The sequence below is a fragment of the Eublepharis macularius genome, chromosome 12 (genome assembly GCF_028583425.1).
Source record: "Eublepharis macularius isolate TG4126 chromosome 12, MPM_Emac_v1.0, whole genome shotgun sequence".
NCBI lineage: Eukaryota > Metazoa > Chordata > Lepidosauria > Squamata > Eublepharidae > Eublepharis > Eublepharis macularius.
In genome coordinates this window covers 62,568,058-62,593,679 of record NC_072801.1, presented here as the reverse complement: position 1 = coordinate 62,593,679, position 25,622 = coordinate 62,568,058, and the positions used below count along the sequence as shown (strand labels likewise).

The window sequence follows — 25,622 nt, the reverse complement described above, 5'->3', positions numbered from 1 at the left end:
GGTGGCTGGAACCAAGATGCAGGCAGGAGAGAGGGTACAGAATTTGGAAGACTTGGATCAGGCCAGTGAAGTGATGGAGGAGGAACAAGAGGCAGCGTGACATCTAGAGAAGCAGCCACATCAGCTGTTAACTGGTCCCGACCTGAAAACCTTAATAGCTGAAACCAGTTAAGAAGAATCAGCAGAAGAGATACAGGACAATATAACTTCCTCTTCTACTCTGTGGCCTTAGTCGGCTCACCACAAAGGTGGTAGTGCAACAGACCAGGAAGCTCTTGGTTAGGGTTGGGTCTGATCCTAGTTCTACAGCTGCCACATCAGTATGACAGATTTTAGGACCACATATTTCTCAGGGCTTGCTGAGCTTCCTCTCCATACATGCCTGCAATGTGGCTCTGACCAACATGAACCAGTTTCATAAGGGGAAAACAACAACAACAACAACAACCCATATTCAAGGCAGCGAGAAATGATGTTTATTCGGAGAGTAGACAGGAGATGTGAAGATGATGGTACAGAGCAGTGTGTATACTTGACTGTCAGCATGTGGTAGGAACTGGGTACGTGAGCACCCCTTGGTGTGATGCCCACCTGTTGATTCTTTCTGTGGCAGCCCCTTGTTTACAAACAACAAACTGGAGAATGAGTCAGGGGGCTAATTTGAGGACTTACAACTTTTGCATGCTGACAGCGATCTTCTCAGCTTGGTTCACCGTAATCAGGGAGCTATAACAGGCAGGGGGAAAGAGTCATGAGCTGAGAGTTCATGTGCACCAGCCCTCAAGCCACAACAGCACATGCTGGAAGGCTGCGTTTGCACCTACACTCTTGGCTACTCCGACACTCAAGTACTTCCCTTTTGTACTATCCACACTGCCAAGTCAACGGGATTAAACTGTGTGGGCAGTGCAGAAGTGAAGTATTGTGGGGGTGGGGGGGACCTACTATTTGTGTTCAGATTTTGGCAAAGGGATGCCAGTGCTTCGAACATGCTCTGAACGCTCTTTTTCATGTGCAAGTGATGACAGCATATCAACTAATTCAACACTGGCATACTCTGCAGCCACTGCCTGAGTACTCTGATAAACGCACTTCCTCCTGTTGGGCAATGAGACACCCCAAAAGTCAGGCCAGGCTGCTTCACTCTCACTGGTGGGATGCTCTTATTCGCAGCAGGAGGGGAAGCAAGCAGGCACAAAAGATTGTGCCTTGCAGTCAACTGTTTTCATTTTGCTGTTTGCTCACCAGTCTCCTTACTACTACTGCCATGCCTCGTATTCAGGTTCCTGAGATTGAAATCCTCCTATCTTAGACACAGATTCTCCAACAGGAGGGGGTAGCAGCGATAGAGTTACTGGCCAGTGGCTACAGGACATACCAGTGCTTGATTTGTTGACATTCTACACAGTGGCCCATACAAAAGAGATCTCCAAGCAGGTTCATAGCACTGTGAGCCTTTCTTGAAGGTATTCTGTATATAGCTTGGTCAGATGTACATAAAAAAGGGGCTGCCCCCCTTTTTTCCCCTGGGGATTGAGCATATCTTTCTTTCATCTCTGACCTTCAAATGACACATAGGCCATTTCCACACTACTCACCTTCATCCAGAACGCTGCAGAACATCCATAAAAACCGCAGAAGTTAGCGTCTTTTCGCGCAAGTTTTGCGCGATGTTGCGCAAAACTTGTGCGAGAAGATGCTATCTTCTGTGGTTTTTTCGTGACGTTCCACAGTGTTCCAGATGAAGGTGAGTAGTGTGGAAATGGACACCGACAACTCCCCCCCCATACACACAAGAAGTGATCCAGAAGCATGAGGGAAGGAGCTGAAGCAGAGCCATCTCTCCCCACCCTCTTTTTGGTCTTTGATTGGTTATATATTTAAACAATCATACATGCCTGATTATTCTTTTTAAAACAAATGAAATCACGTTTGAAAACTGCTCTGGGGAGAGGGAGGATGCTTCGTGATGACCCAGCTACCCAGTGCTCTGCGCCGTCCTGCTCTCATTTGTCTCCTCTGAGTGCAGTCCTTAAAATTGTACATGGGACAAGAACAGGGAATGCAGCTTCCAAAGCTGAATGGCTTCTGTATTTATGTATGTCCAAACTGCTCATTAATTTGAGAGGGTAGCTACTAAGATATTATGTGAGCATATCTACACTATAAACCTGTGGTTTTATAAGTCAGCTTTACTGACTTAACTTTCCCTAAAGAATCCTCAGAATTGTAGTCAGGGGAGAGTGATGGAAATTCTCTATTAGAGATCCCTAACCCCATCCCCGCTTACTACAGTTCCCAGGGCTCTCAGGGAGTAGCATGAGAGAATGTCTATGATTAAACCACTAAATCTTTATTAGATATGTTCCAGTTTTCACCTAGCATGAGCTATGGAGTTACACAAACTGTGTCCCAAACCTGCCATAACCCCACTGGTCTAAATCTTCCAGCAACCTTTGGCTGCTTGGACACGACACACTGCAGCTGTCTCCCTGTGAACATGGTGTCCTCCCAGTCCAGCTCCCTTAGGAAGCTGCCCCACCACCAACCCTCAGTCCAAAGAATGGTTTGGAGTCATATGTATATGCATTAGGTGTGCCCATACGTTCCCTCCAATGTTAACACCAAAAGTAAAAATAATAAGAAAATTTTAAAAGTTAAATTGGCATGAGACTTCAAAGGTGGCACCTGTCTTTGGACTGCATCACTTTTTGGCCAGCTATGGTAGATGGTACAGTCCCTAATACAGAAGGTATTCCTCTGCACACAAGATAACACAAAGTTGCCACAGAAGGTACACTCCAGTCAAGGTGACCCCTGGAAATTGTAGTTCTTTCTTTGTTCCCCTAGTGGGTTTGAGATGGCACAATCCTAATTGGTTTTAATGTTGGCACTTTCCTTCTTCTGTCTAGTTTAATTAAACAAGATAGCACATGCCCCAGCCAAGGGAAGAATCTCCAACTCTTGTCCTCAGTTACAGTGCATCAAGAGGGACAGCCCAGATGTTCACCTAGCTGATGTCGTCCTCACGGTTCCACCAAACCAAGATGGCCCACTGAAGATGCCATTATCTTGGACCACAGCATTTCCCAGTCTGTTAATGACTTCTTCAATCGAAAGGGTGCAGACATGAAAGGCCCAAGGTAGAAAGTAGAATCAGCACAGCCCATATGCCAAAGCTTTAATCCAAGACAGCGTCTAAAGTTGTTAAAGAATTCAGATGTCAATTGTTGATTCCAGCCATGATAGCTTCCAGAACTGGTGCTACTCCATACCTTCATTCAATCACTTCATAATGTCAAGGGTTGCCATCACACTATGTTTTCATCTGTGATGGCTTGTTGAAGACGATGCGATCGTAAATCATGATTTCCCCCGTCCAATGCAGCTGGCTAATTCTTATCCTCCCAAATATTAGATTAAACTATCTCACGGCCGCCACATCAGTGAAAACCACAAAGACTTCTGGGATTGCCTGGCCATTCAAAATGAGGCATGGCATTGACCCTGCCCAAAGGTCAGTGACTTTATTCTTCCAAGGGAGCATTTGGATTTGGCATTAATGGAAACAAGACCATCTATGATGATTGATGTTGACCACCCAAAACACTGCCATTCTCGCCCATTCAACAGTTGCCCGATGCTGCTGTGATCTTACAGGATGGAAGGGGGATTTTCCCCCTTTCTCTTCAGGCCTTCGGGTATGCAGACAGCCTTCTTGTGTTTCATCTACCACTGTTCTACCATTAGGTCTATCATGTGGTTGACACTGAGGTCAGGTGAATCGAAGAAGTCCGTGCAGAAGATACTGCTGCCAACAGGACTAGTGGAGCCCAGACCTGAGGCAGAGCCTGAGGTCAAGGCCTCTAGCCAATCCACAGGGTCAAATCCTGAACGGGCCCCGCTCCCTTGCCAGACAGCTGGAGGAGATGGGGGCATCTCCAGAGAGTCAGGGGAGAAAACTGAGGACAGTGAGTCTAGAGATGCTGATGAGGAAGAAGCTGTTGAGAGGAAATCATACGGCCCGGGGAAATCAAAGATGGTGGAGGTCACCAAAGGAGGTTCACTGCTAGGGCGGGGCTTCTTGGGTGGCGATGCTTCTTGGTGGATGAGGGGTGATGGAGTGACATGATCCGGGACCTGTGTGGTCAAAGCAGGTGCCTGAAGAAGGTCACCTACAAGCAAAGGAGGGGAAAATAGAGGTTGTATATTGACATGGTATCCCCATATACTGAACCCCACTCAGAGCCCCACTCACCATAGCCACCCAAGTTGTCTCTGATGGTAGGACTTAGCACTGGGACATTTGTATGTAATGACAATGCTTTGGAGACGGAGTACAGACAGAGGGCCTTCCTCTCACCACTCAACCAACTAGGCACCACAATTTGCAGAGCCAAATGACACATTATGCTGAGGATCCTTAAATGGGTCTTCCAATTTGTTACAGGATCTTAAAATGCAGCCACAGGGGAAGAGGTGGGTCAAAACCACACTGCGGGGTGGCAAGTCATCAACACTTTCTCACTGTGCCATTTCCCCAGCAAAAACAAGACCTTCACAAGCTGCTGTTTCCCTTTGGAAGGGAAAAAGACAGGTAACCGTATTGTACTTCTCTCCCCCCCCACTGAAATTAAAAGCAACTCGGGGGGGCAATTTCTATGGGGGAAACAGCATGGGGGAGAAACGCATTAACCCTTTCCTGCCCCATCACCACAGACAAAATTGAAATTCTGCTCCTCACTGCTGCTTTTATTGATAGATCCCATGATGGATCCCTCAGTGTAACGAGTGTACATATGTGTTATGCTCCTAAGGCAGAGACTGATTTTGGAGCCAGCCAGCCCGAGCACCTAACAGTCTAGAAAGCCCAGCGACCACTGTCCTCATTCCCCAGCAGCCCAACCTCTCTGCTAAGGAGCAGCTAGTTCGGATGGAAGGGCGCCCCCTGAGGGTACAGTGGGGTTCCGGAACCCATTTCCTCACCTGAACAAATCAGGGGTTCTTCTAAGATGTCTTCAATGGATTGGCTTGGCACCAGCTACACAAAGAGAAGGGGAAAGAACAGCCACCATTTGTATTTGTTTATTTCACATATTTCTGGCCTGGCTTTCCCATCCATCAGGATCCACAAGATGGCTTAACATCAGAGGAAAACAAAAATTATACAAACAAAGAAAGCCTTGCTTTCTTTTTGAAGACATTAACCACAAGTGAAGGAATAGCTCCCATTTCTGATAGTACTGCAGTCCCCTGCCCACCCACCTCCCAAGCAGGACTCCCATGCCTTTTAAGAGGGATAGGGAATAGGGTGCTGGGGTCACACAGGCTTTCCTTGTAAACTGCAAAGCCAGTTGCATTTGATATGCCGAGGTCTGTGCCTAGTTCACACAAGCTTTCTGCACTGGACAAAGATTCCCTTCAGAGTTGATTCAGCTCCATGAAATCATGTAGAGTTGTCCAAGAGCAGAAGGCTTCTGTCCATCACAGAGAGGAAGAAAGATTTCCTCTTCTGAAAGCAGAGTAGGGGGCATACAGGAAAAGAACAGTCTTCCTCTCTATGGTGGATAAACACTCTAGGAAACAGTGATCTGATAACATCCATGTGCATTTCCACTGTCCCTGTTTATCAGGGACAGCCCTTATTCCTAGGGCAAATCCACACGCCCTCGGAGCGTCCCAGCATTGCGCTAAATATTCACTAAACACCCGGAAGTATAGCGTCTTTCTAGTGCGATTTCAGAAATCACGCTAGAAAGACGCTATACTTCTGGGTGTTTAGCGAACATTTAGCGCAACACCGGGATGTGCCGAGGGCATGTGGATTTGCCCCTAGTAAGCCATTACTCATATCTTGAACTTATTCTTGCTGTTTTGGGGGTGGCTTGTTAAACTTCTTAAAATGTGGGATGCTTGAGCTGTCAGTCCTAAGGAATGACATGCAATTCCCTCCCCCCCCCCCCGCCCACAACAGGGGAAACAGCAGCTCCCAGGGGCTGCTTCAGGTCAGGAAAATGCCAGTGTTGGGGAGGGATTGCCCATTTCCCCCCTGCACTGTGGTCCCAATCTGAATCAGGTTCCTGCACACCTGGGAACTGAGTTCCCAGTACAGAATTCCAGGCGCATGTCTGACCTAAAGTCCTCACATATCCACCATGTGAACTTTGTGATATGTGAAATCAGCTGCGGAAGTAGTAAAAAGTCACTTGGAGAAATAAAAAGGGGTAATTCTTCAAGGATGGTGTCTCCTGTCCCCACCGTACCTGAGCTTTCTGGATGGCCTCTTGGAGCTCCTCCTCAATGGAGCGGGTCCCTGGGGCTGGGTCAGGGGAGCTGGCTGTGATTTCGAGAGGCAGCTCCATGTCAGAATTTATCGGCTCACAGGACGGAGGGCATAAGACCTGTTGGGAAGATGGAAGAAATGTAAAGGAGAACTGGGGTCAGCTTTTTTTCTGCCTCAGGCAATTCCTAGGGTGCCTTGCACTTGGTCTACTGCCGTTACCTTCCCAGGGCTAGAACAGCTACTTCCTAACAGACCTTGTCTTCAGTGGTCAGCAACTAAGTTGGCTGCGTGCCCCCACCCATCTCCTAGATTGCACCCTGACACTCGACAGACAGAGCACAGCTTCTTCCCCTCACCCTGCCTACAAAAGTGACTTTCTATGTGCTGGAATTTTTGGCCGCTTGCTGACTACCACCCAATAGGTTTTGGAGTCATCCAAGGCAGAAAGAAGGAGGGTTGGGGATAAGAGCTTCGGAAGGGCTGTGGTTCAGAGGTAGAACACATGCCTGGTATACAGAAGGTCAATCCTACAGAAGGTCATCTCCAGCTAAAAGCAGCAAATCTTGGAAAACAATTTTCTTTGCCTAAGCCAGTCACTGAGTTAGATGGGCCTAGGGTATAAGGCAGCTTCAGACATCCCTTACCAGCAGATAGCGTTAAGGAAATTGCTGCCCCCTCTGAACTCCAGAAAAGAGGAAAACAACATGCACAGGCAATCAGATTCCTGTAAGAACCATCCTCATTAGATCCAAACAAGTCCCAGCAAAACTTCTCCAGATTGAGGAGATGTAGCAACCATGACTTCCAAACCCTGGTGGTCCATCTTCTCTGTTCCAAACCATGAGACCTCCGCACAGCCAACCAAGAGACCCCCTCCCCTTTGTGTGGATCAAGAATGCCAGCTTGCTCACCATGAAGCTGTCCTCTCTGCCTCCCCCCTCCTTGGTGCACTCTCTCTTCGCAATATAAGGTGGTGGTGCCCCCTGCTGGCCGGGTGACGGCAACCCTCCCTTGCGGCGATTCTTGATCCGCTTGTGCATCTCCAGCTCCACTTGGAGGTCGTTGTCGTGGTGTTTCTGCTCCCGGTGGAGCTTCAGCGCCAGATTCTCAGTCACCCGTTGCTTGTCCTGCAAGACTTGGGCCTCTTCGTCCAGGTCTGAAGATGCCAAACGAGTGCTGGAAAGCGGGACCGGTGGAGGCTTGGCTCGGGCCACCTGGTAAGGCTTAAGGCGCTCTAGCAGGGCTGGCTTGGTTCCCGAAACGGGTAGGCCCCGTTTACGGAGCTGCTGGCGGAGTTCCGAAACCTGGCAACCAATGGCCACAAACAATTAAGTATTAAGAGAAAAGCATCCCAAAACACTACAAAAATATCATCCCCGCTAACAAACCAGGCCCACTTCCAAAATGTTTGCATATCACTGCCTTATGTTTTTGACACGCTGATTATAACTTAGTTTTTAGCTTATTTTGTATTGATTTTATGAGTTTTAAATTCCCTCCCTCTCTTGTTCTCGTAACCCAAGTTGGAAAAGCTGTGTATAAACTCCTCCCCCAAAATAAATAAACAAATAGGGGGCATGATAGGCAGGGGCGTATGAAATCTGCAGTTCCACAACTGAATCATGTCAGCTCAGTAAAGCATACTGGGCACTGTTCAGTTTCATTACACTTTGTGGTTCTCTCGTGCATCCTAGCACCACCCATCCGTTCTCCTATCTTCAGACTTTTCCACTCTTTTCTAGACTTCTCTCCATAGAATTCCAGATTATTTGAAAACCTGGATCCTGGAGGAAAAATAAACGATGAATAAGACAAACGACGAAGATGACGACGAAGAAACTATGAGCAAGTGGGCCTTGTTTGCATAATTTATTCCAGTTGCAGTATTTTAGTTGCCTTGGTACAGAATCTGGAAGGCTACGATCAGCATTCTACTTCCCCAGCCCCAGCCCAACTCACTGTTAGCTCCTCCAAGTTGGCAGGCAACAGTTCCGGCTTGGGAGGTGAAGGGGAGGTCGGCGTGGATGGAGACGGAAGAGGAAGTGGAGGAGGAGGAGGAGGGGGCCCACTTGGTGGGGTGGAAGTCCCAGGGAAGCTCAGCAGGTGTTCTGGGGCACTGCTGGACACAGAAAAAAGGGAAAGAGAGAGTGAACGATGAATATCCAGTTGTTCTTTCCATCCTGAGCCAACAAGAGCCCCCGATGTTGTCTGTGCTTCATCTTGGAAGAGAAGCAAGAGATGGCTAAGGTGGTCCCACTCGAGCACACTGGACAGTGTTGTATTTGCCCAGCTGCTCCAGAGGGGATATAACTGCTCTGTATTAAGTGATCCTGAACATGGACTGTTGCTGAGAAACACAAGGAGTGCCAGTCTGGAACAAATCAAAGCCCATCTTGTCCACCGTTCCTTGATTGACTTCCAGCAACCAGCAGGTCCATCGATGGCTACTAGCCATGATGACGCAAAGGAGCATCCCTGGACAATGGCATCCCACCAGGGCCGATTCTTTAATGATTTGGGCAGATTGTTAAAGAATTAGCCCTGGCACAAAGCCATTGCTTTCAGGTTATACCAGAAGTGATATCATCGGGAGCCACAAAACGCACGCCCATTTCTCTGGCCTATCTCCCCCCGTGCGTTCCCTTTCCCCAGGCCTGCCAGCCCTGCTTCCTCCTGCCAATCAGCTGGTGATCAGCAGGCAGAGGCGGGAATGGCTGGGATTACCTGCCATTGGCAGGCACCTGATAAGAGGGGATCCAGATTTAGAATCAATGTGCAACTTCCACTTACAGGAGCACCAAAACAGGCCCTCCAGCATAGCCAGGCCATTGTTTATCTGAAACACACAGGGAGAGGACACATTGAAGTGTGAATTATGTCCCTCTCTCATGAAAGTTTGCCTTTAAATTCCATCAGTCAATCGTTGTTATTTATTTATTTATTTACTTCATTTTCTCCCCAGTGAAGACCCCAAGTGGGTTACATAATTCTCCTTTCCTCCATTGTATCCTCGCAACAACCCTGTGAGGTGGGTTAGGCTGAGAGTGTGTGACTGGCCCAAGGTCACTCAGCAAGTTTCCATGGCAGAGTAGGGATTTGAACTTGGGTCTTCCAGATCCAAGTCCAACACTTTAACCATGACACCAAACTATTACGGCCCATAAGCCATACAAAAGCAGAACAATCTTAATTAATTACCTAAAATTATATCTCTACATATATCATTCATCCAAGTACATCAGACAATGAAAAGGGTTAGAGGTTTTCAGAAAATTATACATAGGACATGATCTCAGCCCATGTTTTCATAGCAGAGGATGGAAGCTTAGCTACTTGTACAGTGATTCTTTGGCCAATCCCAGCCAATAAGCTTTTAAGACTCTTCTGCTCAGAAAACCATTTTTATCAGCCCAAACAGGTTCCAGTAAATCCAGGCGTTCTTGAATATAAAATCTACAATGAAACAATACATGAGCCAGTGATTCAATCAAGTTATCAGAGCAAGGAATTGCCTTTAAAGTGGGCAGAGCTCCTACAGCTCTCTTGATTCAAATGTGGAAGACCTGCTAAGAGGCCCAATAAAAGGGCTTCCAGGATCTTCTCTGGCTTATAAGCAGCCAGTTGGGCACCCTTGCTTAGGAGGTCAGTTGTGTAGAAAGACACACGCCCTGCGCATAGATTGATACTGAGAAGACAGAGCAGCCTCCAAGAACATAGCTGCGGGTTTTCTTTGCTCTGGAGTATTAACAACAATACAATAACTGGTAACTTCAAGTCAGATGGTCATGAGTATAGGCATATCCAGTTGGAGCCCTACTGGTAAACTGTCTGTACAAATTCACTGTGATTTGCACCTATATGATAACTCTTAGTGGAGTGTTACCTGGCAGGGACAGTATGGAGGGTTTGAACGCAGAAGGTCGCAGGTGATGTCGGCGTGGGCTGCTGCTGCTGGTTCAAAATCTGGAGCTGCAGGAAAACCTGTTGCTGCTGCAAGAGGCGAGCGTAGGCTGCATCCATGGGCACCGGCACCTGCTCCCCTTTCTGGTCTGGGGGCATATACTGGTGATACTTCAGTTTCTTCACCTTGGGCCGTGGTTCCTTCACCTTCTTAGGGCGTGGTGGTTTCCTAGCCTCGGGAACCTTGGGAGGGACCTAGGAGAAAAAAGGCAGAGACCTCTAGGTAAGAGAGAGTAGGAAACTCATAGGTAGCAATTGTGTTTAATGGTTAGAGTGGAAGTAATCCCCCCCCCATTTTCCCCCACAATTCCTAGGCCTACAGCACGAAGGTCAGTATGTGCTTGTTTTATTCATACCCTGCTTTCCTCCCCAATGGGGATCCAAAGCATCTTACAACACTGTTCTCCATTCTTCTACCTGATCCCTACAACAGCATATCTGTGAAGTAGGTCCAGAGGAGTTAGCCGTGTTAGTCTGCGGCTTCGTTAGATGCATCTGACGAAGAGAACTGTGGTTCTCGAAAGCTTATGCTACAGTAAAGTTGGCTAAAGGTGCTACTGGACTCTTTTTTATTTTGCCTGTGAAGTAGGTTAGGGTAAGAGTGAGTGACTGGCCTATAGTCACCCAGAGAGCTTTGATAACAGAGTGGGAATAAGAACTCATGTCACCCAGACCTAGCCCTCCACTATAACCACTATACCACACTCTAACCAGTAACAGAGGGAGGGGCCAGCCCAGGCATCTGTTTTCCATTGGATTCTTAGGACTGAGGACCTCGCGTGGTTCTTAAGTGTTTGGGGTCATAATTTGATACTGATTTCTCCTCACTGCTTTGTAGCAGCTTCAGCCTCAAAGATGGTGCTGGCAAAGCAAGATATAAAACAAACATGGCCAGACTGGCCATTAAGGCCACCAGGAAAAGTACCAATGGGCTGATGGACTTGAGGGCTGCGCTCTCACTGGAGCCACCAGAGCTCCATGGGAGTCGAGATTCGCCTTATGCAGGGCAGCCCTGTGCAATGGAGGTGCAAGTCACCACAAGCCGGCAGCCTACCTTGAGAAGTGAAATTGAGGGCTTGGCCAGAGGGCTTTCCCCTTGGAGAGGGAATTCGGACTCAGGGGTGGATGACAACACGACAGGCTGTTGATCTGCTAGGATCGGGGGCAGCTCCAGCTGCAGGAAGAGTAAATGGAAAATAGAACTTAGGTGTTCTGGCTTCCAGTCCTTACACTTCTGTCCTGATCTAGAAGCGCCTAATCTTCTTTTTGTTTGTGTCTATTTTTTCAACCCAAGTCTCATTCCTTTCCAATGTTCAGGCTGCCTAGGCACCTCTGCCCCAGAATTGTCAACTTCATCCTCTTAGAAGAGGCATTGCTACTGCTCACCCTAGAGGGAAGGCCTCTTCTAAAATGGCCATTGTCAGTGATTTTTATATTTAAAATAATTTTTACAAATTTAAAAAAAAATGCTGTGTGGTGGTGGAGGGCTTATTTTTGAGCTAAGGATGATTTGTTAAAATCAGTTAATTGATTAAATCTTGCAGCCTTGTTTTGGCCATATCATATCCTATCACCCAGAAAAGCTCTTCACCTGTTTTTCCTAGGGCTTGTAATGTTCCACAACAGCCATAAGAGGGCAGCAAGACCAAAAACACACACACACACACTCTCTCTCTCTCTCTCTCTCTCTCTCTCTCTCTCTCACACACACACACACACACACACACACACACACACACACAAAGAGACACCCCTCTCAAAAGGACTTTGTTTCTCCAAGGTTTCCAATCCTACATACCCTGAAGAAACAACCTCCCAGGTGGCACCAATGAAGTTGCCTGAAGATGGCATTGCTGCTACTAGGTTAAGGAATTGCTGTTTCTGCCTTTAAATATTGGCCAACATACCAGATTCTGGTGGCTTTCTAACAATGTTCTGAGTGACTTGTTAGATAGTATTTACGGATTGTTAGTTGTAAGTTTACTACAATCTGCTCTGCAAGTAAGACAAGATAGAAAGGGTTTTTTTTTTTTTTTTATAAGGGAAAAGCATTCTTGGTTATGGTGTCCAAACTCTAAAATTCCCTCCCCAGGGAGATTGTCTATCTTCCTGCCAGTGTGTGAAGACTTTTTTGTTTTGTTTGGCATTCCTTCACAAACTCTCATGGGCCCACCTCCCTGTTTGCCAGCCTGGGTATTTATGTGTTTATATGTTTTATTTAATTGTCGTATATGTTTTATTTAATTGTCGTATATGTATTTTACACACTGTTTGGATTGTTCACCACCTTGAGGACCTTAAGCTAGGTGGAAAGGATGCAGACAAATATTTTAAATAAACTAATTCATTAAACAGATGTATGAACTCAAAAACCATGAATGACGTTTGGGTCCTGTTCTAATCACCTTCTTCTGACTGTATTTTGATTCTCAGTTGTATTTCTTTGTGGGCAGGTTTCCCTTTGTGCTTTATGGTTTATAAATATATATGTTATGCTTCCAAAAGTTCTTCCACACAAGCTCCCTTGAACTGAACGGGAGTCATACTTAGGATTGCCAACCTCCAGGCAAGGCCTGGAGTTCTCCCAGAATTATCACTGTTCTCCAGGCTACAGGGAACACTTCTCCTGGAGGAAACTGCAACTGCAGAGAGTGGACTCTATGGCATTGTATCCCTGCTAAGCTCCCTCCCCAAAGTCTGCCCACCCAAGGCTCTGCTCCAAATCTCTAGGAATTTACCTACCAAGAGTTTGTAACCCTAGCTGTGCTCTTGCACAGCATCTTATCATCTGAGTGGAGATATCTCAGGAGAACTTCCCGGTGGATTGGCTTTGAGTGATATCTTTTAACACAAACCATTGGGGGATCATATGAGATCTTTGGGAAAGGGCTGTTAGCTCCATTGCAGTGCCCATGTCTGCAAGCAGAAGGGGCCGGGTGCAGTCCTCGGGAATGCCACTTAAAGCAAGCATCAGGAAAGACTCTTTCCTGCCCGGAAAGCCACCACCAGTCAGAGGAGACAGAACTGAGGGAGATGGACCAATAGGCTGACTCGTATGGTTGCCAAATCCAGGTCAGGAAATTTCTGAGGATTTGGAGGTGGAGCCTGGGGCGGGCAGGGTTTGGGAAGGGGTGGGAGCCCAACAGAGATGTGATGCAATTTTCTCCAAGGGAACTGATTTCTGTAGCCTGGAGATCAGTTGTTATTCCAGGAGATTTCCAGGCTCCACCTGGAAGTTGGCTGCTACTGTATGCTTGCCTGATGACTATTACTGCTTTAAGAGAAGTCCCGGCTCAGTGGAAAAGCACAGACATTTCATGCAGAAAGTTGCAGACAGCATCTCCAGTTAGAAATTCTGGCGGCGACTCTCTCCTCCTCCTCCTCCTCTGTCCCCCTTCTGTCAGTTCATCCACACACGTCAACGTTCATCCACAACTACTTACTTGAAAAGCTGCCCCTGACAAGGTAGTGGACGGATTCCCAAGGGCATTTCCTGGAGACAGTGTAAAGCATGGGGAGGAAGAGGAGGAGGAGCTACTGAGATCTTCCTCAAAGGTGAAGGAATCAGGCACAGCCGGAGCTGCCTCTGGAGAGGAGACAGAGAGAATATGCCGGGGTTTACGCTAGCAGTTGATATGAGGGTGATGGGATAATACCTCTTATCCTGAGAACCTTTAGAATGTCCAGGGCTTTTTTCAGCAGGAACGTGGTGGAACGGAGTTCCGGAACCTCTTGAAAATGGTCACATGGCTGGTGGCCCCGCCCCCTGATCTCCAGACAGAGGGGAGTTTAGATTGCCCTCTGCGCCGCTGCAGCAGCGCGGAGGACAATCTAAACTCACCTCTGTCTGGAGATCAGGAGGCGGGGCCACCAGCCATGTGACCATTTTTCCTGAGGGTAACCCACTGAGTTCCACCACCTCTTTTCCTAGAAAAAAAGCCCTGAGAATGTCCAAGATTCTGGTTCAGTAGAACCTTAAAGACCAACTAGATTTTCAGGGTATGAGCTTCAAGAGTCAAAGCTGCATCCAGTACAAAAATGCCAGCTCCTGAGTGGGACCATTGAGCCCCCCAGCCCCTTCTCTGACTGGGGGCAGCTACCCAAGGTGTCAGGCAAGGTTTCCCATCCCCATTACCCAGAGCCTTTATGAACTGGAGAGCAAACCTGGAGTCCTGGACCCTCCACCATGCAACTTCCCAAAGAGCTTTTTCATTTATCCTCCTAATACCATAAAGTTTGATTGAGACAGAGAAAGAACGCTGTGCCCTTCTGTGTCAACTTCCCAGAGTTCAAGACCCATTAGGAGGGTCCCAAACAGGATCCCTTCAGATCCCTGCTTCCATCTTATTGGGCAACATCCCCCCTTCTGGTGCACTGAAGCATCCCATGTCATTACCTGTCATGGCCTCCTTGATGCCCGGATCCAAGGGGAGAATGTTCTTCTTCACCAGCTCAAGTGGTCCAGGGCGGTGTAGGATCTTCTCGCTCAGGTCTTCGGCCAGGCGAGCTTTTTTGTCCTGCAGCTCAGAAGGGTTTCCAGGAGACACTGGAGTGGAGAAGGAAGGGAAAACAACTGCCTTTCTCAGCAAAACTGTTAGTTACTGAGACAAATATTTATATATTGCTTTTTCTATTTGCTAAAGACAGTTTTTCCTAAGCATATTACAAAATAGTAATCCAAGAACTGGAATAAAACAATTAACAAACAATCTTCCAAACTCAGAGCCACTATTTAGGTGCATTACGTATGCTAATGAACCCCAAATGGAACGTACAATATGTACCTTTCACATTCACAGAGCCAGTTTGGCCCTTCTACATAAGGAAATTCTGCTGCCCCTCTTAGATATGGGGCGGGAGGTGGTTTTCCCTCCATTTCTGGTACAGCATTCGAAACCAAGGTAGCCACAAGAGAGAAATCCTTCTTTCAGGCTTCCATGGAACAAACTGAACAGGAAGAGGGAATGTTCACCAGTCCCTGCTGGCTCGGTCTTAACTAGTGCTGGGCTTGAGATAGGTAGTGAGATAGTCCTTTGAGCATGGGGGACCCAGACTTTGTAAGGCTTTAAAGATAAGCACCAGCACCTTGAATTGAACTTGCAAGCAAGCGGGTAACCAATGTAGCTAGTAAAGGAACCGCTGGGTATGTTTGAAGCGCCCATCACTAATTGTGCTTGACAGGCCTGGACCTCTCATTCACTGAAGGAGGACTGAATGAAGGGAGGCAGAATAGGGGAAGCAGGGCTTCTGGTTTAAGAGCTACTGTAGCACAGTGGTTAAGTGGTTCAGCTGCTAATCAGCACTCCACTGGTTCGAATCCCACTACTGCCATGAGCTCAGTAGGTGGCCTTGGGTAAGCCCCTCCTCTCAGGCCCAGCTCCCCAGCTGTATTGTGGCAATAATAACAACACTAACTTGTTCACCACTCTGGGTGAGGCACTAATCTGTCTAGAAGAGCGGTATATAAGCGCAGTTGTTGTTGTTGTTGTTGTTATAATAGTATTTTAAGGAGCCCTGTAGCCCTTCAGTAAAGGTTCAGAAGCTGCACCCTACCTTCTGCCAGTTGGCCCTTGGCAGTGCTGTTCTTGTGGGGCCGGGGCAAGGCTTTCAGCTTTGCAAGATCCTTGGCCTGAGGAGAAGCAGAGAGAAGGAAAGAACCCCTCCGTGAGCAAGATGCACAGCGGCGCTCTCTGCCCCTCCCCCCAGTCTCATAACAAGCATGGCCAGACATCCTACGCCCCCAACCAGGACCTTCAGGGGGCTGAAAGAAACCACCACCCACTATTTCCCCAAAGCCTCCCCCGGAAGCACCCAGCCCCTGAGTTCCAGCTCCTGCTGCCTAGATGGGTCCCTTGTGGCATTTCCACAAAAGAGGCCCGCGATATCTTGGAATGCACACCTCATCAATGTTGTTGATACGGTTCAGTCAGCAAGAGGGAGAGATTTTAAACTCAAATCTACATTCTGCTCAGTATAGCTTCTTCATTAGAGGTGTGGGGACTTTTTTTTATTTAAAAAAGGAACACTTGTTTTTAACGTCATGAAGGAAATACGCTACAGGGTTATCACTGTGGGAAATGAACAGCCATGGGGAAGTCGGGACTTCTGGTTGGCTGGAAAGGAAGCAGGGTTTGGCTTTAGTTAGGATGGATGGATGGATGGATGGATGGATGGATGGATGGATGGATGGATGGATGGATGTTCTGGCTGCCGACTGGGGTGCCTCGAGTCTCTCCTCGGTAAGGGAGCAAGCATCACGAAGATAGTCTAAAATGCCAGCTGGGAGACTAGAAACTGGAGGTCAATGCTTGAGTACATACTTTTCACGCTGCAGATCCTGGGCTCAGTCCCCACTTAAAACAATCCCATGTAGCAGGTGTGGGAAACACCTTTCTTTTTTCCTGACCTTGGAGAGATTCTGCCAGTCAGAATAGGCTGCTCAGGGCTAGATTGGACTAGTGGTATCTGATTCAGTAGTCAGCAGCTTCATATGAAACTAGAGGGTTACAGCAGGAGTATTACCCTGTCCTCCACCTGCATGACAGGAGACAGGTGGGGTCAGAAGAACCATATATAGACTGCCGGTGAAAGAGCAGCCAGAGATGGAGTTTGGTGCAGAAGGGGAAACCCTATTAAAAAGCCTCCCTCAATGGACTGACCCTTTAAAAAAAGCCATTTTGGAAAAGTCTTGTTCCTGCAATGTCTCACACTGACCTTGGGCCAGTTACTCTCTCAGCCTAACCCACACAACAGGATTGTTGTTGTGGGGATAAAATGGAGAGGGCAGCATGATGTGGTAAATCCCTTTGGGAGGTGAAGCACGTTGTTAATAAGTATTTTTATATACTACATTCCGGTGATACTCACCTTGTTCTGGCCCTGTGTCCCATTTGGCTGTGAGAAAGTTGTAAGGGGTTTGTTGAGTGCTGGAGGAGCAATACAGAATACTTGTTAGCATAATCACTAGAGTGTATTTTCCATCTTATTTCCTGCTGACTTCTTCTCTGTTGAAACATATGTAGGGAAACCCTGAGCTCCCCAAGAAGGAATCACCTCACACTGACAAAGAAGTGGTGTCCCATCACCTCAGACTGTGGATCGTAATATCCCCCAGGCAGCCTGAGGAAAGTCATCAAATCTCGGTTCTATAAAATGAAGACAGAACTGAAGGCTGTCTCTGTCTTGTATGTTCCAGTTTCATTTTACTTGAGTAGAATTTGAAATATCAGACTCACATGGAGTTCAATACCCTGAGATTCTCAGCATTCTTTCTAAAAGTCTCATGTTTCTAGGCCTTTATGGTGGTAGAAGAAAACTTAGAAACCTGTAGACCTGACAGAATCTCTGCAGCTAGAGGTGGGTGGAAGAGACATTTTAATGGATCCAGTGGGGTGAAACTGCAGAGTTCCACATAACTCATTTTGGGGGCAAATTACACATTAATGTTTTTTTAAAGAGTTGGGTCTGGGTTCCTTGGATCCAACTCATGTTCCCTGCAGCCACATAGCAGCTGCAGAGAATGGCTTCTTTTTCTTTTTTTTTTTAAAAAGAAAGTTCTCCCTGTAGAGAGAGGAAGGATTCCTGCCCCCCCCAGCAGTTTTCCCACACGAAAACTATGAGGGAGGGTGGCATTATTTCTTCATTTTTGCTGCTTTGTATGGAATATTTGTGCATGTGAAGCAGCAAAAATAGGAAAATAACTTCCCCACAGCACTGTTTCTGCATAGAAAAACAGCTGGAGGGGAAGAGCCCTTCCTCCCTTGCAGTGGTGTTCCAACCCTTTGAGCTCTTTCTCTCTTCTTAAAAGATACCATTTACTGCAGCTGCTGTGTGGCTGCAGGGAATGCGAGCAGGATTTGGGGAACCCAGACCCAACTTGTTAAACAGCAATGCTTAGCGTCTCTGGCTAATAGCTCTCAAGTAATAAGGTGAGAAAGCTATCCTTCTGGGCGTTTCTCCCAATACCTGCTGCCTGGAATGAAACTCGCATGCAAACCATGTAGGCAAACCATGTGCCCCTTGTCATTGCTTGCAGCCCTGAAGAGCATAGGAACACAGCCTCTGCTCACGTAGGAAGTACTGAGCAAAGTATCTTCTGATATGCTGTCAGGCATAAAAGCAAATATGAAAGTATCACCTTTCCATGAAAAAAACATCTATTTGCTTTACGTCATTCTCCTTATTAGGTCCATTTTGGCTGTCTCTTGCACATCCACCAACCAGGCTATTACAGCACTCTCCTTAAAAAAAAATTCTCCATGCCTTCAATTTTTGACCTGCATATGGAAATGCAACGAGGTAGCTTTCCCCCAACACTTCACTGCCATTCAATGACAAGGTTTAGCTCTGGAGCTGGGGCTGTTTTTCTGTGGTGTGACTGGAGGTCTGCTTCGAATCTGTCCCCTGACTGTTTGGATATTGCCAGAAAGACAGAACTTTTTGTTCTCTTTAAATGTGGTGGTTGTGTAATAAAGTTTTTGGTTCTGGAGGGTTAGTAAGATTGGAAGATGGTAAACATTGCCATTTTAGACACATTAAATATTCAGTTGCCTTCAAGGCCCCATATATTTATATACTTATCTTCACTTTAAAGCAACATTCCTGAAAAATGTTGTGATATGGTACTAGGCTGCAATAGCACAAGCAGCATTTAATAAATATTGTTGGATGCAGTCAAGTCCATCAATGCCATTACGGCTCTGATACAACAGGGGAGCTGTTCACAATGGCAAAAGGAATGGCATTTCTGAAATCCAGCACCAGGTGTTGAAAAACTCTGGTTCCCAATATAGACATACATCACCTGGAAGGAGATGGCGTTCAGAGAGCTGCTCTTGAGATCGACGGTGTTGCATTCGGAGCTGGAGAACTGTGAAGAGGGTGACAAGATGAGGGTAAGCTTAGTCGGTCTATCCCTTTCAGCAACCAGACATTTTTTAAAAAATGAATGAAAATCCCACATGTCAATTCTAAAAATCAGAGCCCTCAAACCATTCAACCCCCCCCCCGCCCCCCACACAGACAGAGGTAACAGGAATTAATGTCCAATTTGAGATCAAAACCAAAATATCAACTGACAGAAAACAGCAAGCTAAAAAATTAAATAAATTAGAAATACCTAAGATAGAAGAGAGTGCAAAATCTTGAAGAATGAACCTTGAATCTTTAATTGTCTGTAATCTGACCTTGAAACAGAAGTGAACCAGGATAAAACAAATCCTTTCCCATTCAAGATTGTCAACAATTGACCATGTCCATTCCAGACTGGATCCAAAGGCTCTGCTTCATTAATAGTAAATAGAGCCAAAAGACGTTCACAGCAACCTTACAGCACATTTGACAGATTCTGTGTTGTAAACTGATTTGTTACTCTCTCTTTCGAACGCATATGCAAAGAATTCTGGAATTTTTATAAGAGTGCTGAGTATGTAAGAAGGTCACTCTTCCCCAGAGAAACTGAGTTGTATTGAGACTTCTTTGCATGGTCTATGAGTACATTCAGGCATTTTAGCTGGCCATAATCTGCCCTCCAGAGGCTTTATAACCTTTAATCTCTGAGGAGGTCAAAAGGTTGGAACCTGGAGCAGAATTCTTAGCAGGCTTACAAAACTATAATGCCCAAGGTTAGCTGTGAGGGAAGGGGGAAGCCATGACAGGAACACTAATTTATGTTTCTGGCCTAGGGACGATGATTACAGCTGGCTGGCATCCACTGCTCTGACTGGAGTCTGGACTGGAATACAAAAGTGGACGACTACTGACTACACTGGGCCCGAAACAACAAGGGACCTCTTCCACTTACTATACAGTGAGTACACAGACATTATCAGAAGAATTGGCAACAAAGGCCCCCCACTGCGCCAGAAACCTACACTTGCTTTGTTGTGCTGCTTTGAAAACAAAAGCAGTCTGAGGGCTCTGTTGTCTGTAGAGCAGACCCAGGCCTAAGACAATGCCTGGAGTCACCTTGTCTAAGGAAGAGCACCAACTGGGCAAGACGGAGTGGGCAAGGCCCACCATCAAACAGCAGGCACGTCATACCTTTGGAGGGTGGGACTGCACCAAGCGTTTCTATTCCTGTGCCCCCTTTTCTCCTGCCTGCCCGCCTGGGCATTTGTCCCGTTGTCAGCAGCAGCTGGGGTGACGCCATTAGCTATTTATTTGGAGGGATGGAAATACAAGATGCCCCCAACTCCCAGGCCAGAGGCTGCAAGAGCCCTTTGGATATGCAGCATGGAGGCTCTTTCACACAAGGGTTCTTTTGCAGACATCTTTGGGGGAACTGTTGCCATTTCCAGCTTCTTGATGCCTGTACCCATATAATATATGTCTTTTTCACTTGAATATATAGCATTTTAACCTGCGCTGTCAGCAAAGAGAGCAATTCTAAGCGGGTCTACTCAGAATCCTACCCTGGTCTATTCAGTGGAATTTACTCCCAGGAAAGAGGTCTTAGGAGAGCATTAAGAATGTTCTCTTGATTAATCATTTGCTTTTTAAGAGGTACATCGATTAGTTTTGGGTACCTTTTTGATACAAATTTGTTTCAATTGTTGAATTTAAATACATTTGCATAAAAACTTCAGGTAGTCCTTTACTGGAGGAAGAGGGTAAGATTTAAAAAGTTTTAAAAGCAAAGGCTTACAAGAGCACAGGAGAACTAAAATATCCACAAAAATTAAACTGGGATGCCTGTAAACTTTCAGCTTAACTGTTCATTATTGGCCCTCCCTGTTTAATAATGCCACCACTCCTTTAATAATTGATAACTTTAATAATTTAAACTGGCAGCTTCCATTTTTATACATACACATAAAACATGTTACAAGCACAGCTTAAAAATTAAAGTGTAATGTATAGCAGTTTTATCTATGTACTATATTTCTATACTCAAAGAAGATCAGGACAGTATATAAGGTTCATCATTCCTACATTTTATCCACACAACAACCCTGTGAGGTAGATTAGTTTGACAAGGACTGGTCCAAGGTCATTCCTTCACTGGTTGAAGGAAGATGTTACATTTATTGCTGAGGGATGTAGAGCTGTGCGATCTGGGTAGTGAAATTCCTAGAGAATTGGGGAAGATGAGACTTGGGGAGAAGAGGAGCTTCAGTGGAGTATAACGCCACTGAGTCCACCCTCCAAAGTAGCCATTTTCTCTCAGGGAACTGATCGCTGTCATCTGGAGATCACTTGTAATTCTGGGAGATCTCCAGGGCCCACTTGGAGGCTGACAACCCCAGAGGCATATCATGTGGTAATCCCCACCCCCACCCCCCAAAACCCATCCCAATAGCTTCCTATTACATTGTAGAACACAGTGAGAAGATTGGCCACTGAACAGAATGGGCCACAGCAAAACGACTACTAAACTAAGAATGTTGACCATCCTTCCAGTTGGCCAAACGAGCCTTGTTTTTAACTTCGGAAAGATCACTTGCCAATCCTCTCCTTCCCACATCACTAGCCTTCCCTTCCTTCTGTTTGCCTTTCACAACCCAGCCTGCCTTTTCCTGCTAACTCTTACCACCACTGCTCTTCCTACTCAGAGAAAGGCAGCACAATTCCATACGGTTAACCTACAGAGAGAACGCACATGAGCTATCACTTTAGATCTAGATAGAGTTTCTCTTGGGCTGGGGAGCAAACAAGGATGTTGCAATTTGCTTGGCTTTGCCAGGTCCAGTTTGACAACCTCAAATGCACAATGTTTTAGTCTCCAATCTAAAGGCACGAGAAACAGAGACAATCCACTCCTTCTGCCTGTGCTGAAGACACCTACTGCATAGAAAGCCACATTTGGGCTAGTTACCAAAACCAAACTCTGTATGTGTTCAACTCAAGGTGCTGGAATTTTTGAAAGGGCAGCAATGTCCGTATAGCCTAATGTGGTGGTGAATGAATGCGTATCTGATTCATCAAAGGACAAGTTGTCAAGACAAGCCTTAACATGACGCAACATGAATTAGCTGCCTCAGGCAGGCAGCAGATTTGCAGAGGGACGGACACTTTCCCGATGAAAACCTGCAAGAATGAATGTGCTTAAGACAGCCCAGATGGAGGCCACTCCCTCTGAATTTTAGTTCCCACCCCTTAACCCATGGTGTGAGAAATGCCATATATGCTCTAAAACTCCATATGTAGCATAGAAAGTAGATTTTTTCCTACACAAAGTAGAGACAATTCCACAGTAAAGTAAGGTTAGGCAGCCTTCAGCAGTAGCCTTGGGGTTCATGAAGGGTAGCAAACGTGGCTAGATCTGACCCTTGGGGCACAATCTGCTGAAAAGGGCTCTTGCCCAGGTCAAAGGGCATGACCTTTGAGCCCCTACATTCTTCTGTGATGCTCCCTACATCTGGGAGAATCAGAGAGAATTACTCAAATTAAACAAATGCATGCAAGTCAATGTAATTGCTTTTTCATTTATATATGCAATTAAGTAAATTGACATATATCTCCGTATTTGTAGACTCCAGGTTTTTTTGCTACAGATTTTCATTCAAGTAACCACAGTTACTACTGAGTTGTTCCCTTACTTACAGAGAAGTTACAGATCATCAGATACTGTCAAATAGTGGTCACATTTTAAAGTATTTACTTTATTAAAAGCAAAATATACTTTAATCATTAGCAGATTTGATATTTATACTAATTGCAAAAACAAATTATGTAACCATTGCAGTTCACAACGATTTTTTTTAATGGTAATGAATTCTTAAAACTTTTGACAACCTTAGGTAAGGTCTATAAATGTGAACAATGCATTGAATAGTCCTTCTGATTGGCTTTTATCCCAGAATAAATTATTACCATCATTTGTTAATAAACATCAACATGACAAGTTACGTGAATGACTGTAAAGCTAAACTCACACTTACCAGACCGGAATTTACTTCGGATAAGCATGGATCGCTCAGAAGCGAGGAGCGTCATCTTTGTGGTTTCTGTGACTTCAAACCCAAATCTGAGGAAGGCCCCATTTATATTCAACAGAGGGAAAAAAGGAAACAAAGGGCAGATAAGCAAAAGAAGCAGCGCACAGCCCCCACCCCACCCTGCTCTCTTCTCCTTCCTGGCAGCACTCCTGGGCCTTTAAGAGCTATGTGACAGGCAGAAATTCAACAGGTAGATCACTCAAAAGAAGGGCTAGTAACCTGCGGGTAGAGAACTGGACCAGCTTTTCCATCTCACCTGACACCCTTCCTCACTGTCACACACCCTCCCTTGCGTGGCTTTTATCCACACAGGCTCTATAATTCCTGGCCTTTTTGGTGGTCACAAGGGGTCCTTTCCCCCTCTTTCATCAATCCCAGGAAGCCGACTAGGTGATCTGGGACCACTCTGTCTTAGCATGACCTGCCTTGCAAGGTTGTTGTGATGACACTTGCACTGTGCCCCACACTCTTTGGGGTAGTGTTGCCAGGAAATTACTGGAGATTTGAGGGGTGCAGCCTGGAAAGGGTGGGATTGGAGGAGGGGAGGGACCTGACCTCAGCATGGTATAATGCCATAAAGTCCACCCCCCCCAAAGCAGCCACTTTCTCCAGGGGAACTGGCCTTTGTGGCCTGGAGATCAATTGCAATCCGAGAGATCTCCAGCCACTATCTAGAGGCTGGCAACCCTACAAGAGCAAGATAAAAGGGTGAGAGAGGGATAGGTAGAGCTTCACCCGCTGAATGCCTGCCTGTCGGGCAGCCGTTAAAGGCACAGGACCGCTGCTCGGGAGGGAGAAGAGGCAACCCCGGTGGGTTTTTTTTTACAGCCTCACAGCCCCGAGTCTGCCTTTCTCCAGAGGCCCCCCCCCCCCCGAACACCCCCAGCACCCCTAAGGGAGCCCTGCTCCTCTCTGCTCGCGCTCCCTTCTCCCGCAGTCCGCCAGACGTAACCCCCCACCCCCCTCCCCGCAAAGAACCCAGGCGTCCTGCTCACCGGAATGGAAGCGAGAGAGCCCTTCTCTGGCTGCTGGGCGTCGGGAATCGCTGGCCTGGCCGCCCGTCCGGAGCCCCGCTTCCCCCGACGGCTTCTCTGGGAGGGTCTGCCCGCCTCTCCGAAGGGGAGGGCTGTCCTTCTTTTTCTCGCTGCCCGTGCCCAGGTGAGGATGGCAGCCGGAGAAGCCAAGCGCAGGGAGCTCCGGAGAGGGTTGGGCCGAGGGCTCTGCCCCCCGCCTGGGGGTCAGACGCCACCGTGCCCCCCTCCCCGGCCCCGGGCAGCTGGGACGTCCCTGTGCCTCTGCCATGCTCGCCGCCCCTCCCCACGGGTGCCACCTGCCGCGACACCCGACACCCGGAACGCGCTGCTGGCTCAGCAGGACAGCCCCCTCCCCCCCGCCAAGATCCCCGAGCTCCGCCTGCTGGCCCGCCGGACCCCACTCCTCTCCTAGGGAACCCAGGAGTCCGGGCTCCAGGAGGGCGCTAGATCCCACACTTTCTCCAGGGAAGCCAGGATCTTTGGCCTGTTTCACCCACTCATTTCCTCGGGAATTCTGGGGTCCTGCACCCCCAAACCGCTGGAGGACCCATGAGCCCTAGCTCCCGAACTGCCTTGTCCCCAAGCTCCTGCCATCCTTTAGAGAGATGCCTCTCCTCTTGTGACCCCTAACTACAATCCCAGGGGAGCAGAGTTGCCACCTCCGACTTGGGAACTTCCGTGGGCTTTGGGGGTGATGCCTGGGAAGAAAGCTCAGCAAGGATGTGATGCCGTAAAGTTTGCCCTCTGCAGCTGCCATCTCCTCTAGGAGAACTACTCTCTAGTCTGGAGATCAGTTATAATTCCAGGAGAATTCCAGGCCCCACCTGGAGATTGGCAACCCTACAGGGGAGTTATGAGGGCTCCCGTTCATCAGCACCTTAATTCCCCTCTGTGCTGCCAGGGCCCTCCTTCGCCTTTGTCTTCCCCAGGAGTCCTGGCCATCTAAGAGCACCCCTGGCAGCCGTTTTAAAAGGGTTCATCGGAGGCACACTCAGTAATGTATTTTGCCCAGCACTTTGCATCATAATGCAAATTTTATTACTTGCCAATTGAGCCAGATTTAGGGCATTTTCTGGTTAAGGTTCAGAGATCAAGTGCCTGGATCTGACAGCAACCCACTCTCCCAGGTACTGGGCTGCCTCAGGACTTTACTAGCCAAAGATCCCTTTCAGGGGATCGCTTCACTTTTGCACCAGCCATAGCCACTGCAAGCCCCTTCCATACATAATGGGAAAGGGTGGGGAGTTAGTCCCATGGCTCGGAGAGAGGAATGCAGAGAAACATGCAGCTTCTCATGGGACAAAACAGAAACATGGGGAAGAAATCTTAAACTGGTGAGGGGATCAATATGGGGCAGGTTGGTGGGTCAGGGGCACAGACATCCTGCGTAATTATTCCAGGTAGCCT

At 47.3% G+C, this 25,622-nt stretch overlaps 1 protein-coding gene across 3 annotated transcripts; it reads right to left on the bottom strand.

Annotated features, from left to right (window-relative positions):
* Positions 1 to 453: 453 nt before the first annotated feature.
* On the bottom strand, positions 454 to 24,462 carry MAMSTR (MEF2 activating motif and SAP domain containing transcriptional regulator). 3 transcript variants are annotated; one of them, XM_054995588.1, is made up of 14 exons: positions 24,177 to 24,462; positions 23,125 to 23,210; positions 19,047 to 19,112; positions 17,111 to 17,169; positions 15,797 to 15,872; positions 14,640 to 14,789; positions 13,687 to 13,829; positions 11,298 to 11,417; positions 10,167 to 10,438; positions 8,243 to 8,402; positions 7,195 to 7,587; positions 6,264 to 6,401; positions 4,987 to 5,041; positions 454 to 4,175 (listed from the first exon to the last, which is right to left on the bottom strand). In XM_054995588.1, the coding sequence occupies exons 2-14, from the start codon at positions 23,177 to 23,179 to the stop codon at positions 3,730 to 3,732; spliced, it is 2,133 nt and encodes a 710-aa protein (XP_054851563.1). In that variant the 5' UTR covers positions 23,180 to 23,210; positions 24,177 to 24,462; the 3' UTR covers positions 454 to 3,729. The 3 variants fall into 3 exon arrangements, with proteins under 3 accessions (XP_054851563.1, XP_054851564.1, XP_054851565.1); XM_054995589.1 differs by having other exon boundaries at positions 8,243 to 8,399; XM_054995590.1 differs by lacking the exon at positions 11,298 to 11,417.
* Positions 24,463 to 25,622: the final 1,160 nt, after the last annotated feature.